We start from the raw sequence: 15,079 nt of genomic DNA, 5'->3' as shown, positions 1-15,079 counted from the left end.
CATATTGTTTTTGTGTGTGATGTAGGATGCGTCTGATAGGCAGTCTTGTTTATAGCCAGTCAACTGACAACGGACTATAAACAACCTACACATAAAAATCACTCTTGGCCAAATTGACATGCATAATAAAGCTGAAACTGCATCTATAATTCCAGAAACTGAAAAAAATACATTTTCATGCACCTTCACAGGACAAACAAAACTAAGAGTGTCAAGTGATTGATGAGGACAAACCAAACCTTTCCCCTCCTGCCAGCGATTCTAGATGAAAAACCAAAGTCTTGCTTACAGGACTGTCAGCATTCTGCAGCTTTTAGACAAAAGGACAAGCCTGTCTGCATTCTCCACACATCCCCAGGGGGGCATGGTCAGAGGTCACGCTGACGCTCCCTGGAGACAGTAGCGGAGATCACATGACGAACAGAAATAGAGCCCACACGGTTTTGGGCGTGCAGGGCACCAGAAGACTTAACGGCAGACACCGTCTAAGGCAGTTAATTGAGCACATAGAGGCAATGTGTGCTAGCCTTGAATGGACAGCCCCACCTGTTCACCGTTCACCAGCTGATTGAATGGACAGCCTGACAGACCTGAAGATGCAAAAAGCAGACCAGCTGATGGTCAGTTCAGCAAATTCCTCCTCCACTAATTGTGCTCAAAAGTTTCTCTGGTCATTAGCTGACCAGCCAGCTTTTGCTTCAGCAGACTCCTTCAAAAACAACCCAACGCTGATCCGTTTGTTGTACTATTCTGCGGTTTAATATTACAGACAAAATATGACCTTGAGGGAACAAAACAATGGCACCACTTCCACTCCACAACTAAAAATGATAACCTTGCATCTTGCATTTCAGAAGCATGTGGATTGTGAGCCCCCATATCACCTTTACTAATAGCATACCAATCATACCATCATTTCAGCGGTCATGACTTGAACTTATCGTCAATACATAGATCAGCGTAATTTCTTAAAAGCCATTCACAATAGGCCAACTGCCACGGGGTCAATGTACAACATGGCAGCAGGTCATTAGAATAGAGCGGGAGGTCCACTTCCTTATAGGTCGCGACCTCTGTTGTCGTGGAAATCTAGAATTGTACGTCCCTGGAACGCCATGACCTTGTGTACAATGAGAAGGACAGGTGAGAATGTATGACTTGGCACTACCCAAAAGCCACATTAACAAATTAGATTAGGAAAGCAGTCTTATTCTAACTCAGCCTTACTGAGGGTGTATTTGGAAGACCTGGAGGCAGTCCTATCAAAAAGGTAATAAATTGACTCCTTGTAGATACAATATCAATCATTATAATACTGCACTTTTGGAGTCTGATCCTGCAAACACTGACTACAATGAAGAGACACATATTTGTTATATAAATTACCCAGAAGTATTAGTCAACATATTATAAATAATAATTGCGCTTTTAAAAGAGACTGGCACTCCCTAACGTGTTTGGTATTTATACTGGAACACCTCTACACATTCAATGATTTAGATTTTTACAACACCCTTACAATAATGGCCTGATTGTTTTCCAACAGACTAGAGTGTCAATGTACACTACACTGAATTAACTTGTAAAATGCAACACCCGCCTGTATCAGAAAATAGGTATCCACTCAATGCACGTTTGACAGTAATTGAACAAGCCTTAAAACTCAACCATCCAAAAGCCACAGCAAAGGTGTTAAGAGGTAGGGACCGCGTCCAAAAGCGTAATGTATTGCTGCGAGCAGGAACAAGTAACGTTTCTGCCGAAAGCATAACAATTACGGTTACAGTGCTGCACTGCAGTTTTCATGCACCTAGATGACTTAGATGACTCATTAGCGAGCCCACTGGCTAGTTTAATCCAACGAGTAGTGCGGCTTCTGCGGCCTGCCGCCATTGAAGTTACCCCGCTAACGGATTTGAATATTGGTTACCAAGACACGGGTTACATAACAAAAAGCTATACGCTTTTATGACAAAACAAATGTTAACCAACAGCAAAACAGCAAAAAAGTTAACTCTGAAACTAACCAATGTCATTAGCTAAGACGACTAACGTTAGCTAGTTGGAATTCCTTCGCTTTAGTCATTAGACATCAAAGGATTGCTTTTTAATGCAGTGAACTGTCAATGATAGTTAAGTTAGCTACATAACTAACAATTATTCCAAGAAACGGAATTGATAGAAGGGAAATTAATAGCCATCGGGTATATTAAAGCAAATGACAGTTGACAGTTTGAAAGCAGACGCTAGTCAAACAACTTCAGCTAGTGTTACAGAAGCATAGCTAACGTTAGCTAGGCTAGTTAGTTGCATGTTCGCTAACGTTCAGGGCAAAAATAAGAAGTGTCCGCAGCCTTTCTGCTTAAACTGAATATAGAACTAGCTAGCTACTAGCTAACTAGGCCTCCACTAGTGTAAATTTCAACAGCAAGCGAGCTAAGGCAAACTACTCAAATGAACCCCACGTTTTGAATATACATTGTCTGCTAGTTCATGTTTAGCCACGTGAATCGAATGAATTAAGGGCTTTTTGGCTACCATAGCTGTACAGATGGCTAACGTTAGCTACCTGACCGTGCGACCCCACAGGGTCTTCACAGCTCAGTTAGCCAAGTTAGCTAGCTAGCTAGTTAGTTAGTACGCCAACTAATTAACCTCAGCTAGGCGACATACTTTAATTGGCCAAATTAGTATAGGCTACGATTTTTACTCGTTAGCGCGCTGGCTGGAGATTAAATGTACACGGTCATTTCAGCGGGCTAAAATATCCAACTTAGCAGTGCAGCCAAGAACTTAGAACGCTAGGGCTAGCTAGCAAGCTAAGTACTTAGCTAGCGCCAGCCACTCGATACATTCGCTCATACAACTGCAACAACAGCGAGAGTTGGCATTATTTCCCTCCTCTTACCTTTGAATTGAGGAGCCTAGGCGCTAGCCTGCTTACAGTCAGAAGGGACATGGTGTTTCTGAAGAATATTATATTTTCCTATAATTATTATGCCGCTGCCAATGCACCGCGGAGCTTGGTGAAGGTGCCCCTCTTGATTCTGTAGAGTGAAGGTTGAAAGAGAGACTCGGGGCCGCAAGTTGTCGCAGTTCGGATTGGACGGGGCCTAATAAGGTGGTAATGGCGACGAGATGTGTGATTGGCTGGTAAAGCCTTCCGAAAGAAGTTATTGGCTGCCAGTTCCTACACTTTCTAAAATGATTGGCTATTGCTGGGTCCGACAGTTTTAAGCGACCACGTTAAACAGTAGCTTCGGAATTGCCTGAAATTAAGCCTGAATTCACGAAAATTGATCGTAGTATTTTTTCATAGCAGAACCAGATCATTTGTTTGGTTAAAACAGCAACATAGTTTTCAGTTAAAATGTCAAATAATTTACAAATACACCATTATATTAAAATTCACTAGCAGTATGTGCTTTCTATTTAGCACAGGCGCTACCATGCAAACCAATATTCAAAAGTATGCGTCTGGTCCTATGTTTCTACAGTCTATGGCCTGATGTCGAACCATTTTTGCATTACAATGTAAAGGAGCTCGCTGTGTTGTATAATATTGTATGCTAACTGTATGCATATGGTGTTGTTTTGTGAGGCTGGCTGTCTATGTCCTTCCACTTGAAGGTTAAGATAAGGTCACGTGTAAAGATTGTACAATTTAAAGATGTTACCATCCCTGCATTTGAAAATGTAGTGCAAGCACAATGTTGTTCGGATTATATGCATTCATGCTAGTTATTTTCTCCCAATAGTGAAGACATCGACAACACAAGATTTGGTTGATTAGGGGGTCAGATTTCTACAGTGAATTCGTGTAACATAACAGTGAAACATTTTGCTTAAAATTGGATACAACAACAATAGATTCTTATAGTCTTACACGCAATGGACACATTTCACCCTCTTTATTTTTTGGAAGATAATGATCTCAAAACAATAGGGCCAAAAGACCCGCACTGTACTAACAATGGTGGAGGTGAAGGCACTCAGAGGTGCGATCTCTCACCCCAGCTGATGCTTGACCTTAATGCCAAACTCCCCCTAACTCCCCCTAACTCCCAAGAATATCCTAAGAATATTTTGATGCATAATAGTATTTATATTAAACAAGTGTTGTTGTAATCCTTAAATATTAACAAAACAAACATTTTTTATTTCCCTTTCCCAATTCCTCACACATGTGATTGTTCAGCACTTTGGATAAAGGCGCTATATAAATTCCTTTTACTAAGCTTAAATAGATTAAGCATCTTAAGTCTTTCCTCATAACTTTCATACACGGAATCAATCAATCAACAGCGGCTGTTACTCTTGTGGTTCTGTGTGAAAAGTAGCTCATGGTGAGAGGAGGAGTACGGATGCTTCCGGTGCTGTACCCTTCACCTGGGCTGAGGGGCTACAGTCGGCTTCCTCTCCACTTTGTGGGAGACATACAGCTCCCATAGTCCAGGTCTCACGAGTATACTAGATGGTCTGCCAATTCATTGATTTGAAAATATTGGGGGTGACATGCTTCCCACCCAAACCTATGCAGAGAGAGAATTAAAATGTGTTCTTATTTCTGATTGGGAACTTCTGAATAAAATTTCACCGGTTTAAGGTAATGAGCTAATTCCTTAAGTAATTGCACTTTCATTAAGTTTTGAGTCTATTGCGCATAAAAAATCCACAAAATGTATATAAACCAAAGAAGACAATACTTTATTTTAAAAAACACATTCACATATCTTCATATTTCTTTAAAGGAGAATAAAAAACAAATTGAACTTAAAGGCTTAAGGGCATTCATTTACAAACAACATGCACCTCACCACGTTTTCATGGCGTTGGTAGAGAAGACGCAGGCTGGGAGGGGAGTGTGTGGAACTACAATCTAGTGCATTCTGGAACATGAAGTATTGAGCAGGTGCAACATTAGTCTATTTTTGCAGTTATTGAGTTTTCACATTTGCAAGGCAAAGGGAAAATAAAAGCCTTCTTTACTTTTGACAAAGATAAGGAGTGAAAAAGAGGCTGACTTTCAACGTACACTCTCGGTAGCACTCAAATATCTTGTTTTATTGCTCGGTATCTTGATTTGTCAGTTTCAGTGGAATGTAACATAATTAAATGACTTTATCTTTAGGCAGAAGAATTTTTTTTTTTCAGTGGGATATTACACTATGAGTGGTTACAAGATTCAATGAGGAAAAAATCAAATTCTTTTAAAGAAGTCAGATCAGAAATATTGTCAAACATGCAATAAACCTGTATTAACATACGCATTCACAATCCAGTGAAGTGAAAACTTTGGGGGAAATCTTTCTTCATTCCAGGGAAGAAACAAGCTCAGAGTCTCATTGGCCTTTATAAGACATACAAATTGGCAATACGAAAATGCAAGGAGGAGTGAGGTTGCTTGTTAATACAGCAAAAGAGGTGGAACCATGTGTTCAGCAATACAAATAATACTCATAATAATCATTTAAAAAAGTATCCATTCATTTTGCACAATAGGCTGATTCTCAGCCGGCAGAAAAGAGAGCGCCCTGCATTCCTAAGGGTGTTCTTTTCTGAACTGGCCCAAGCCAGGCATCCAAGCGGCAGTCTTTTTTAAAAGGCAATCTTGAATCCCAAGCATCCACTAGCTGCCCCAGAACTTGTTTATAAGGTACATACCAGACACATACCAGAGACCAGAGGCGAACAAGGGGAGAGAGAGGGAAACATCTGACGCCCTGCAGGACACCCCTGCAACAAAAAATAGTTTCACTACAGGCCAATATGGGAATGCTCCAGGCCGAATCCTACAGAACACTAAAGTAAACTGGCTGGGTCTCTGATATCAGATGTGGAAAGAAAGAAAAAATCAACAGAGGGGAGAGGCCCCCTTTCTGAAAGTTCTGGCGTGAGTGGCGAGTGCTTCAATTTCATCTGCAGAATTTTCCATTTTCGCCCAGCGCCCCCGCTTCCCTTGTCCTTCACTGGGACAGTCTGATCTGGTGCAGTGTCTGAGTCCAGTGAAGGTTCAGTAGGCATCCTCTTGGCCCTCAGGTGGTTTGGGGAAGGGGAGGCATTAGCGTGGGGGAGTTCGTGAGCTCAGTGGGGGTTCATAGGCATCCTCTTGGCCCTCAGGTGGTTTGGGGAAGGGGAGGCATTAGCGTGGGGGAGTTAGAGGGCGCAGGGGGGGTTCATAGGCATCCTCTTGGCCCTCAGGTGGTTTGGGGAAGGGGAGGCATTAGCGTGGGGGAGTTAGCGGGTGCAGGGGGGGTTCATAGGCATCCTCTTGGCCCTCAGGTGGTTTGGGGAAGGGGAGGCGTTAGCGTGGGGGAGTTAGCGGGCGCAGGGGGGCCTCAGTAGTCGTCCTCCTCGGGCTCTGGCTCAGAGGCGTAGGGGAAGTACTGCAGGCAGGCCTGGTAGAAGTGGCAGAGCCTGCGCTGGCAGTGCTGCCTGCTGCTCTCCTCTCTCAGGACGTGGCCCTCGTCCGGGTACAGCTGCAGGGAGTAGTTGGCCTCCATCTTCACCAGGCGGCTGAGCAGCTCCGCGCTGTGCTGGAAGTGTACCCGCGCTGCCACACCACCACGGGGAGAAAGAGAGGGAGCGGGAAGAAGAGAGGATGAACAGGAGGGAGGGAATCATTTAACGAATACTGTACACATTCTTCTCAAGACATTTCTGAAAGGATTCCCCCAAAATAAGTACTGCAAAGAAATTCCACCTACCATTTAGAGATACTTATTTAAAATGATATTACAGAGTATTGTAGTTAACAATAACACTCTGCTACTGTATGTGCACAAATTATTAATTAACAAATTTTTTTTAAAAGGAGGACAAGACAAAGATAGGGTGAGTGTGTTAGCTCTGAAATGTTTTTAGAGTTTTAAAAAATACAACTCACTGTCAGCAGTGCCATGTAGAAGCAGGAAGTTCTCATCTTTCAGCTTGTGCACTTCCTCTAGCACTGACGCTGCCTGAGGGGGCAATAAATGTACACCTTTCAGAAACACAGGTTCTCCCAGAGGCTGACTGACGTCGAGTCATCACGCCACCACTTTCCTCCAATAATAGAGCCATGTTTTGCACTCGGTGAATTACCAATGTCAAAAAAACTTTCGTTTCTGCCCCACTAATCAACGTCATATACGGCAGACCTCAATGACCAATGTAATGAGACATCTAGTCAATGTCAAAATGTTTGGTGGGATGTGTTCAACAACCTTAATTGAGCAAGAGATTGGTTAGAACAGAAAAACCAGCAAACACCGAGGTTCCCCAGGACCAAACTTGAGAATCACTGGATCAAAGGATTCAAAACGCTTTACTGTGAAACTGGGGGACACATTTTGATTTACACCCACAGGGAAAATGGCACCCATGGCTGCCATTTTCAGTAGAACAATCACCACACATCAGCTGAGTGTGAAGGAAGGGATTTATTTAGACAATTAAACTGGCAGATAATTAGATAGCCAGACTAAGGGAATTGACCTGTTTTCAGTAAATGCCACAGGGTGACAACATTGAAGCACAACTTCCAAAGTGGTAATTCAGTTTGGAAATGTTCAGTTTGAGTACATATCTTCAACTGGCCCAAGACAATTTGTCAACTGTGCAACAAAGGTCACCACTAGGAAAGCTGTCAATACTGAAGGGCAAATTAATTCAACTGTTTTTATTCAGCTGACTGAAAACTGGGCCAGATTCCATACCTGAGCACAGGGGTTTGTTATCCTAGTCCAGAAGAGACACAGGTTCTCTGAAAGAACGTGTATATTAAAATGATTCATCCCAGCAAATTATTATGCAGTTGTCAGTTCACTGAACAGTTTATTTGGTTCGAATTGGTTCCTATAAAAATCAGCAGAAGCTTTGGCCCTCCAGGACTAGTGTTGGCGTAACCCAATCCTAGCAGGTGAAGGTCAGGGAGAGGTGGGGAGGGTGAAGTTACTCTGAGTGGGTGGGGACAGCCTTGTGCCAGTTTTGTAAATAGAGGGTCAGTGCATGAGGGACCTCACCGTATAGAAGCTCTCTTCTTTGGCAGGAAGACCCAGGAACCTCTCGGAAAAGGCCGCACCTACACACAGCAAAGGGCTTACCACACATTTACGTACCACTAACACACAACACAAAGCTTACCCCACATTTATACTCACCGCTAACACACAGCACAGCGATTACACCACATTAACAAAAATCTAACACACAGCACAGCGATTACTCCACATTTACACACATCTAACACAGAGCACAGAGACGACACCACATTTACACACTGCTGAATCACAGCACAGAGACTACACCACATTTACACGCCGCCCAAGGGGAAGACCATCCAAAGACTCACTATATAGCCGGAAGTCTGTTATGGGAGCCATCACAGCTGCACACTTGAACAGCCTGTCTGTAGCAGACAGCATCTTTAGGGTTAAATAGCCACCAAAGGCCTGTGGGAAATAAAGCAACCAAAGGATAACAGTAGCACAAGAAAACAGTATTCATATACTGTATATTTCACATGCGTTTATTTTACTGTAAACAAAGAAAAGATACAGCAGTTACATCAAGGTGACAGGTTTGACAGATAACTGATAACGGGTAACTGAATAACCTTTGGGAGTTTTTCTAAAGCATGAAGGAAATACGTTTGGATGACAAAATGTAGTTCCTTAATGCTAGCAGTCATCTGATACAGCTATGAGTGAGTGTGTGTGTGTGCATGTGAATGTGTGTGCGTGTGTGTGTGTGTGTGTATATGTGTGTATAGGTGTATGTGAGGGCAGGGACTAGTGTATTTGGGATGCAGTGCTCAGGGCGGGGCTAATGAGCTGCCAGGCTCCTTATATTCTGCATTTATGAGCAGGCTGACTGTGTGAGTGACACACCCACACCCACACCCACACACACACACACACAGACACAGACACACCAAAACACCTACACTCACATACTCACATATGCACACATGCCCGCACTTTAATGATAACAGCTCCGTGTGTGCGTAAGTGTGTATGTGTGCATGCACATATCTAGAGGGCTATGTTAGACAATATTGCATAGTGGGTGCGTGAGGGGTGCGTGTGCCTGTGCGGGTATGACAGACAGCAGGGTGTGGTCCATGTTTCCACAACAGTGGCCCAGGATGTGGGAGGATAGGGAGCAGGAGACCGTTTACGTTCCCTCTGTCAGAAAGGGGAGCAGGAGACCGTTTACGTCCCCTCTGTCAGAAAGGGAGAAGCCCTGAGCTCAACCAGACCTGCATGCAGCCAAGCAAGGGGCCAGCCCTGTCCAGGAGACACAGCCCACATGCTGCAGTGCACTTAAGAGTCTCATTAAAGCAGAAGTACCTTCCCATACAGAGCGATCCGTCTGTGGTCTATGTAAGGCAACTGCATAAGCCACCTGCAGAGAACAGGATAACCAGCCAATTAGTTCAACAGTCCTTGTGCGCCTGTCTGCCCTCTTTCCAACTCATAAAGGACCTTGCAGGTATGGGGCAAGTCTAGCCTAACTGGGATTTACAAAGTGGAATTTAAACTAAAAAGCTACAAAGGTACATATATTTTTTTAAGAGTAAGCATTTCTCAATGACTGCTTTGGTTAGTGCAGGTGTTTCAAGAGACTAAACTATTATTTGCACAAGTTTGCCGTCAAGGACATACTTTCTCTGCTATGCATCTTCTAAAAGGGTGTACGAGCAGCCATACAGCTATGCAGAATCCTGAGTAGCCAAGAACAGGATAAAGACAGGTTGTGACTAAAGTCACCTTGTATTGTGGCAGCTTTCAGTGAAAAGTAACAGAAACCCCGGTGGTAAGAATTCAAAGCAGCTCAGTGACTGTAAATCTGGGTATTGGGTTCTAAAAACTTAAGAAGGCCTATTTTATGAGGGCATGAGCTAGACCAGGGGTAGCACTGGACACTACTGAGCTGTACAAATATTTTTATAACTAAATAAATGGGAATAAAAAGGATGAACAATATTTAAAAACTACTCTATCGGCCCAATAGGACCTGAAACTGAAAATGTGTTCCAGGAGCACAGAATTTAAACTGCGGTAATAAAAACCACATCGCTCCCTTGTGGGGAACTCACTCAACGACACCCAGCTGGTCCTTGACCGCCAGGGAGCCCAGTTTCCGAGGGTCGAGAGCAGGGGACTTCTGCCCCCGTGTGACCCCATTCCTGCCGTCCACCCAGGCCAGCGCCACCCCGTGGGTGCTGCTCAGGACCTCCGGCCAGCCCAGTGAGAACTCCTCTGTCACCGCCTGGCTGCCTGGCACACCGTCTCTGTGAGGGAAACAGGGAAGAAAGAAATGAGCCATGAGAGACCGAGAGATGAAGAGAAGGAGGGAGAAAGGGGGTTGGCTCAGAGGATGGTTTCAACCGACAAACTGTGAAATAGAATGCCGAAGATCGTTGTTGCGTAGAGGTAAAATGGCTCATTGTTATTTTATGGCAGTGAACTCTTAGATATTGTGTGAACCTTTCGTGTTTTGTTAAATAGTGGGAACATTAGAAAAGCACAAACTTAAATCTCACAAACAAAATTACAATACCTGCCTTTACATTTGAGAGAGAAAGATGCAGGTTCATAATACGAGTTCATATAAGTACACTACCTCTGGAGAGGAAGGTCCCCGCTGATATAGCTCACTTTGAAATTTTACTCCCAAACATTGGATGACTTCCATCTTGCAATGAACACTAGAAATGCCTCTCTAGATGGGCCTGGGCAGTGTGTTCATGAAGCTTGGACAATGGCTAGGGTCCCAACAGCTTTTTACTATTCGATGGTGCAGTGCCCTGAGACTTCTGGTCCTCAGGGCAGTTCACTAACCGGTAGGCACTGGCATTGGTGTGTGGTGTGTGGTGGGCGGGTGCTGGCTGGGTGGCCTTACACAATGAGGAGGAGTGGGTGGAGGTTGCTCTCGTACCCTGGGGGTAGCGCCATCTTCAGGTGAAGATCTGAAAGCCGGAAGCAGAGCTTTATGTTCCATAAGGAGCCTGGCAGCTCAGAGCTGCTCTCATTATCCCAGAATCTCAGCAGGGCCCTGAGAGGTGTGCCCCAGGCACTGTATCCCAAATTCCCGGGCCTCACACACACTTATATGCACGCGCACACACACCTGGAAGATAGCTCCTGTGGGCCATGGTAGAAAAACAAAGCAAGGCGCTGGAATCCCTGTCCTCACACACCCTTATATGCACATATGCACACACACACACACACACACACACACCTGGAAGATTGCTCCAGCAGGAAGCAAGACAAAGCAAACGTGGCATAAAATGGCTGCTTTTCTTATGCAATGCTTCCACAGCGATACTTCACTGCGTGCGCTAACCTATAACCAAGTCGTGATTCACTCACAGTGCATATCCAGCCTTTGCAAAATAAGCACACAGACTCATAAAACGCCACTCCACGCAGCGCTGCCTGCTGGGTCCCAGTACTTCATCATGCCACAGCCTACCCACAGATGGAGATTTGTGTGAGCATGTGCTCCATCGACACACTGTGGCCCAGCACACCCATATGGAAGCAGCCTGTAGCCTAGTGGCTGAGGTACATCACTGGGACCTGGAGAGTTGGTGGTTCAAGCCCCGGTCTAGCCCCAATAAGATCCCGACAGCTGTTGGGCCCTTGAGCAAGGCCCTTAACCCTGCATTGCTCCAGGGAGGATTGTCCCCTACTCAGTCCCATCAAGTGTAAGTTGCTTTGGATAAAAGCATCAGTGAGAAATCAAATGATTATTGTTATTATAAATGACTGCCAAACAGAACAGCGCGATTGCACACACTTACCGAAGTCCACGTCTGAGAGGGTGTGGAACTGTGTCTCTGGCACCCGCTTTCCCTCCAGGGCCTGAGACAGATGCCAATTATCCTCCAGCACCACGTATCCTGGTCAGGACAAAACACTGTGATTGGACAGTGAGGATTCAAGAGCCCACCCACCCCCAGTCTTACTGATGTGAAGTTATTGTTTTGCTGTGGAAAGGTCTTTAAAATTGGTTCAAAACAAGTAAATATAATTAACTAGGCCCATAATTGACTGGGCCCATTTTGAGATTCATAATGTCATCAAGCAGAACTAGGCAAGAAGGATATAAGGATTACAATCACAAACATTAAAGTGATGGAAAAAATGCAATTTCAGACAGAACCTGGATTTGACTTTTTAATTGCAGAAGCCTTCAGAAGGGTGTGTGGGCTCTTTGGCCAATATTAACTTAAATGAATTACTTGAAACCGGCAGAGAATGAGACCTAACGCAGCGCTACTCAAGTCCACCTCCTGCGGGCTGTAATATCTGCAGGTATTTGCTCCTACCCTGAGCTGCACCACCTGATTTCATTATTGAGCTTATTATCTGAACCAAGCAGGTGACATAATGAGTGAAATCAGGTGGAACAGCACACAGTAGGAGCAAATACCTACAGACACTGTGACCCGCAGGACGTGGAGTTGAGTAGCACTGGCCGACAGTATATACCAGGGTTGCTCAACAAGGGCTGATCTGTTTCAGGATTTGGTTGCAACTTCTGCTCTTAATTATTCAATTAGCTAAGTCATATCTAGATCTGGTATTTATTGCAACAGCCGCAGGCTACAAGCACATCCTAAGGAGTTTACTGTGCTCTAGTACAGCAGTGGACCAGTGTAGTTTATAGAGCTGTCAGAAAACTAAACCCAAGGTAATTGGTTGGAACAAAAACCAGCACACAGACAGGTCCTCCAGGACAATGTACCCTTGAGGCCAATAGTGCTGCTGTTATTGTTTTATACAGGGGTGTCAAACTTCATTCCTGGAGTTTGTCCAGCAAAATTCTATGGCGAAATAAGGATGAAATGGATTATATTAAAATCTGAGTGCAATCCCTAGAGCAAGGCATTTGTGGGTATGCGAACACTACCCTCTAGTGGTCACTATAGGAACCGCATCATATTAATGCGTTGCTCCCGGTTTACCTGATCCCGATCTACTGCATTTAATTCCGCTACTCACTGTACGGATCATTTGTCCTGTGAACGGTAACCTTAGGGATCCCAGGGCCTGCAGTAACAAAAACAAATGACACTGCATTGAGACCACATGAATATTACTTGAGAACTACAAGATCAAACAGTTAATTACTTAATTATGTCTCTGTTAAAAGTTCAAAAATAAACAGGCACTGAGACCTCACCTAAACAATGGAGGATGAACTGAGTTTGGTTTGGGCTGAACTGAACCTCAAAAAAGCTGCACCCCTCAATCAGACTGCAGGTCAGACATTGTCTCAGGAACACACCCCCGACATCCACACTATGAAAGAGATCGAGACGGAGAGCGAAAACTCGCGTGAGTGATGTGAAAAATTTAAAAAGAAGAAAGCACAATTTATGCAGTTCCAGAATCTGGAATTCAGAGATTCACTGAATGCTGGTGTTACTGAAATGCTTAAATGAGTTGGTTGAAATTGGGCTGGGGTTAAAGATATGAAAGAAACCATATGAAGTAAACGCTGCTTATAAAGTTTGGAGCTGCGTTCAGAAATATGCTGAGCAAAATAATATCTAGATCGAATTCGATGACAACAAGAAATAAATATTTCATTGTCAAATGAAGAATCACGCTCATATTGTCTCGTACCTACCAGCTTTTAATGAGAAAAGACCACCCTTCATGGCCCTCCCCAACCCCCCACTTCCCCACCCCACGATGTGCTCGACGCAATTCAGACTCATTTAGGATTCTTCACGGTTGCAGTCTGCTTTGGAAACGACTCCCCTGGCAGTCACGCAGAGTGCAGCCCAGAAAGTAACCGCTGGAGAGCTCCTATAACTGGTTTGTGGGCCTTTCGCCCTCCGGCAGCGCAGTACTGTTGCAGTGCGAGCAACTGGCTCGGATCATTCTGTCAGCCTCCGAGTCGATCTGTGACTGACAGGCGCTACGTTTCTTTGCCTCCTTCTTGCAGGTACAGCTGAGCAGTGGAAAAGCCTCAGAGTGGGGAAGAGGACTACACAGTAAAAGGGCGCATAACCAGAGTATTTCTGCCGAGAGTGGGTAACACGCTCTTCCTACAAGACGCTGCATTTTTTCTAATTATAATGGAGTTCACATTGTGTTAGTTAATAATGAATGACTAATGGACGAATGTGAGCTTTTGCGTTTGTTTTTACTGCTGTTATTGTAAAAATAAAATGATTAATACAAAGTACAAAGTACAACAACATTGCATTTAAGAGGAATCAGACGGATGGCCCATGTATGAATTAGACCACTTATTTCTGCGAAACTACCCGAGCCGGCCAACAACAGCTAACAAAGGTCATTTTCTCTCTCTGCATCTCAGAGCCAGCACTGCCCAGATTAAATTCATTATTCCAATCATACTGGTGCTTTTCCAAGGACATGGAATTTACATTTATTTTAGGGATGTACATTTAAAAAAAGACAGAAAAAGTTACGAGTTTGGCATAGCTTCCTGGGTGACAGCGCATACATACAGTACAGCCGGCTCCCGGGCAGAGTAATGTGAGGCTGAATAGATCTCAGTGAGGTCTCCAGCATTAATGAGGAGCGTACGTCAGCATGGTTTTTACGCTGCAATGAGTCACGCTGTTGGAGCTGTCTGTGCTAAGTGAGTGAGGTGACCGTCTGGCTGCGTCTCGCTCGGAGGGAAAAGCTCCGTTGTGCAGCAGCAGTCACTCCGCGCGCACTGCTAGGCGCTGCTGGTGATGTGTAAAGTGAGCTCCTGATGACTTTATGTTTCATCAGTGGAGCGGAGTCCTCAGCCCGTCCGTTAAATCTCCCTAGCCAACAACGGCGTTTTCCCTTTTTCACACATTACACAGCAGAGAGGTGAAGAAATTGTGTGTGTGTGTGTGTGTGTGTGTGTGTGTGTGTGTGTGTGTGTGTGTGAGAGAGAGAGAGAGAGAGAGAGAGAGCTTAGGTGTTTGTCGGGGTGTGTGGCTGTGAATGCGTGTGCGCATGCTTGTGTGAATTTGTGAGTGTGTGTGCATGTGTGCATGTGTGTGTGTGCATGTGTATTCGCATGTATGTGGGTGGTGTGTGTTTACATTTCCATGTTAATGCTAAGTACA

General features: G+C 44.4%; 2 protein-coding genes across 2 annotated transcripts in view; both read right to left on the bottom strand.

Moving 5' to 3' along the window:
* Positions 1–3,097, bottom strand: part of cs (citrate synthase) — a 17,480-nt gene extending 14,383 nt beyond the window's left edge. Inside the window, exon 1 of the mRNA XM_061257193.1 lies at positions 2,909–3,097. Within this exon, the coding sequence (XP_061113177.1) occupies positions 2,909–2,959 (51 nt within the window). The 5' untranslated portion in view covers positions 2,960–3,097. The remainder of the gene's footprint in view (positions 1–2,908) is intronic.
* A 1,589-nt stretch (positions 3,098–4,686) lies between these two features.
* LOC133138434 (inactive dipeptidyl peptidase 10) overlaps positions 4,687–15,079 on the bottom strand; it is a 41,019-nt gene continuing 30,626 nt past the window's right edge. The window contains exons 16-25 of the mRNA XM_061257195.1: positions 13,180–13,298; positions 12,999–13,046; positions 11,795–11,893; positions 10,888–10,954; positions 10,082–10,276; positions 9,333–9,387; positions 8,333–8,432; positions 8,004–8,062; positions 6,887–6,959; positions 4,687–6,553 (exon numbers count right to left, since the gene is read on the bottom strand). Of these exons, the coding sequence (XP_061113179.1) occupies positions 6,339–6,553; positions 6,887–6,959; positions 8,004–8,062; positions 8,333–8,432; positions 9,333–9,387; positions 10,082–10,276; positions 10,888–10,954; positions 11,795–11,893; positions 12,999–13,046; positions 13,180–13,298 (1,030 nt within the window). The 3' untranslated portion in view covers positions 4,687–6,338. The remainder of the gene's footprint in view (positions 6,554–6,886; positions 6,960–8,003; positions 8,063–8,332; positions 8,433–9,332; positions 9,388–10,081; positions 10,277–10,887; positions 10,955–11,794; positions 11,894–12,998; positions 13,047–13,179; positions 13,299–15,079) is intronic.

Source organism: Conger conger, chromosome 10, assembly GCF_963514075.1.
Source record: "Conger conger chromosome 10, fConCon1.1, whole genome shotgun sequence".
NCBI lineage: Eukaryota > Metazoa > Chordata > Actinopteri > Anguilliformes > Congridae > Conger > Conger conger.
The sequence above is the reverse complement of the archived record's forward strand: the minus strand, read 5'-3'. Positions and strand labels throughout refer to the sequence as shown.